Here is a 2967-nt window from a genome sequence, read left to right as displayed (position 1 = left end):
CTGAGAAAGTGAAAGTACTTCACCTCGTATTTACCTGAGAACAAGAACTTAAAAGAACTCATCAAGATCACTCACAAGTGTGGTCTGAGAGAGATCGTTTCTTTGTGCAAACTTGCCCCAGGAGCTATTAAGACATAATTCAGCTACTTGTCTTTTAGCCGGATTCACCTCAATTTTGTTCGCATCCAACTGGATGCCTTGATTGAGTTCGTAATCTCTCACATTTTTCAACTTGCTCTCGTGATCCACCGCTTCAGACGGATAGCCGCTGGCTTCCTGTTTCCCCTTCAGAAAGGTGTGAATGTATTCTTTGAAGATTGTGTTACTGCTTCTCTCAAAATGCCAGACCTCAGTGATTTTTCCAACACGATACCCACACTGCAATGCCTTTTGGAACTCCACACTCACCCAAACACCAGTCAGAGCCCGCTCCTCATCCTCATGGGTGCAGGAACCCGTTTGGTTGTTAATTTCTGCACATGTGCGACAAAGAGTGAAAACTAGCTTACTCAGATGTCTTGTAGGGCAGAACAGGAAAAAACAGACCTCACGGGGGATAAACAGTGGCTCTGATGAACCCAAAGTAGTTGTTGGGATCATCAAAATCTTTGGAAATGATGGTCGGGTGGCCTAGCGGACATGCAAATGCAGAGATTACGTACAGGTAGAGAGATGTGAAATCCACATAATGCACAGACTCACCCGGCCCTGTGATTGTTTATTGAAACAAACAATCACAAGTTTAAGGACAACACTTGACTTAATGTAATGTTTTTATTGTTGATTCTATGTTGCATGTCTTTGTGTTTTTGTATTTGTAATGATGTAAAGCATTTGAAATGCCTTGCTGCTGAAATGTGCTATGCAAATAATCTTTGATTTGATTTGAAGCCCGGAAAACTCCCCTGTAGCGTCGTGTAGCATCAGAGCAATGGTCAGGTATTTTTATGGTACACTTTTGGCCTGTAGTGCAAGAGACATCAAGATCACCCTCTCCAGAACTTCGATAGTGAGGCCCAGCCCAGAGGACCGAGTGAATCGGTAGATGGTGACCCAACTTGTCACTAGAAGTGAGACATTAAATGAATATTTGACAGACACATCAAAAACACTGGGTTATTTCTTTTGTTTTTTTCTCAAAAACGTGCAATTTTTATTTTATTGTAAATGTGGATCCACAATGTTCACTTTATTAAAGTCTACTCTTTCTTATATTGTGTGCTCTCCTCTGTTGCTGTCCACAGGATTTTAAAATCTTCTGATCAGGCCCTACTCCCTTTATACTTGTGTCATGTTGGTATTAGTCATTGAAGTAAATTAACTTACCAGCCATCTACTATTAGCAAAGGTATTTGAAGTAACCTTCCTTGTGGGTTTAATAGAGTTCTGGAAAGAATCATAATTCCTCACAGGGGTTTGATGTAAATATCCTTACAGGTCAGCCCGCGTCCAGTTTGAGAGAAAAGAGGCACGCTTTATCTCAACCAAGTCACTTAAACTGATGCCGCTAAATATCACATCCTCTTGCTTAAGCCACTCAGTTACTTAGAGATGAAACACAGCGTCGTTTTCAGTAGTTTTATCAACTTTTTATTCATTACTCATTTTCACAGCCGTTTATATATTTTCCATAAGTAAAAAAGTGTCAGAAAATTGAGTAAATAACTTGTATAAAATCAAGGATATTACTGACGTGTAGCTCAGCACTGTTATTTTCAAAATGATCTAAATTTGTGTTGAAAACAATCAGAAGTACATCCACAAACACCCTCATTATTTCATTGTACACATAAGGTTTAGCGTTTTATTTTCTAATCATGTTATCTTTTTTATTATATGGAGTAATTATCATTCAAACCACCAGTGGGGAAAAGACAGAAACTAAGGAAGCAGCAGATCTGAGTTCAGTCTGTCTCAGAGGTTGCCAGCGGTTGGTATTTAGCTTTGGCTCTTCTAGATCGGTAGACGACCACTGCACACGCCAGCAGGCAGCCGACGATGAAGACCAGGTTCAGGCCCAGGCTCAGGCTTGGTCCAGTCGCTGACAAAGAGGGAACACAGTAAAAACCCATGTCGTGGTCAGTAACTCAGGCATTTATGAAGCAAAAACATGTCATCAGTTTAAAGCCGAATAATGAGTTATTAATGTGGTGTCTTAGTGGGAGCTGAGAGCTCATGTGGCTGAACTTTCAGTCTCACCTTTGGCATCTTTTGTCCTAGCAAGGCGCAAAGGACCCTGGGAAATGAAGTGGCTGCTTGTCTCAGCTGAAGCGTCCCTCTTCTTGCGATTGTTCCACGAGTTGGAGTTGATGCATCCCTGAGAGCATCGAGTTCCAGGATAGTCRATCTCACACATGATGACCGARCAGGTGATGTAGACCTGCAGAAACATGGAGGAAAGTCACATTTAGCTTTTTTTGTCGATGCATTTAAAAACGTATATTTTCAGAAAATTAGCTGCAATATTATGCTTGAATTGAAACAATTTTAGAGTGCTGGAGTTGGGTATCAACACCACTCGCAACCCTGCAAAGAAAAGCCTGCTAAATAATGGATGGATGAAACAATTTTGGGTTCCATMCAAGGCCAGTAGGTGTCACTGTTGTGGATGCATTGAGACAAGATGTGTTGGTAGTCAAAAAGCAGTTTTTAATTTATTTGTCACCATAGATGACGATCTGCAAAAATCCTGACTAAAAGTTTGTTCTCCAGATAAATAACAGTATTATAGGTGGGTTTTTCTTGACATTCTTTATAGTATTTGAGTAGACTTGGTCCCACCCACATTGGGTCCTGTAACACTCAGAAAAAATAACTTTACCTCCTCGTGAGCTCCGATGAACTCAAAAGCCTCCATGCCAAACCTGAACTGAGACTTTGGGCTTTGGTAGATTTGCACTGTTCTGTCCTTCTCACATCTGAAAACAGTGGTTAGACTCTTTTAGACAAACAGAAAAACAGTTTGTA

The 2967-nt window shown here is 40.7% G+C and overlaps 1 protein-coding gene across 1 annotated transcript; it reads right to left on the bottom strand.

Moving 5' to 3' along the window:
• Positions 1-1644: 1644 nt before the first annotated feature.
• LOC108165998 (CUB and zona pellucida-like domain-containing protein 1) lies at positions 1645-2930 on the bottom strand. The gene is made up of 3 exons (XM_017303463.1): positions 2822-2930; positions 2200-2380; positions 1645-2041 (listed from the first exon to the last, which is right to left on the bottom strand). The coding sequence occupies exons 1-3, from the start codon at positions 2855-2857 to the stop codon at positions 1905-1907; spliced, it is 354 nt and encodes a 117-aa protein (XP_017158952.1). The 5' UTR covers positions 2858-2930; the 3' UTR covers positions 1645-1904.
• Positions 2931-2967: the final 37 nt, after the last annotated feature.

The sequence above is a fragment of the Poecilia reticulata genome, unplaced genomic scaffold (genome assembly GCF_000633615.1).
Source record: "Poecilia reticulata strain Guanapo unplaced genomic scaffold, Guppy_female_1.0+MT scaffold_283, whole genome shotgun sequence".
NCBI classification, from domain to species: Eukaryota; Metazoa; Chordata; class Actinopteri; order Cyprinodontiformes; family Poeciliidae; genus Poecilia; species Poecilia reticulata.
The sequence above is the reverse complement of the archived record's forward strand: the minus strand, read 5'-3'. Positions and strand labels throughout refer to the sequence as shown.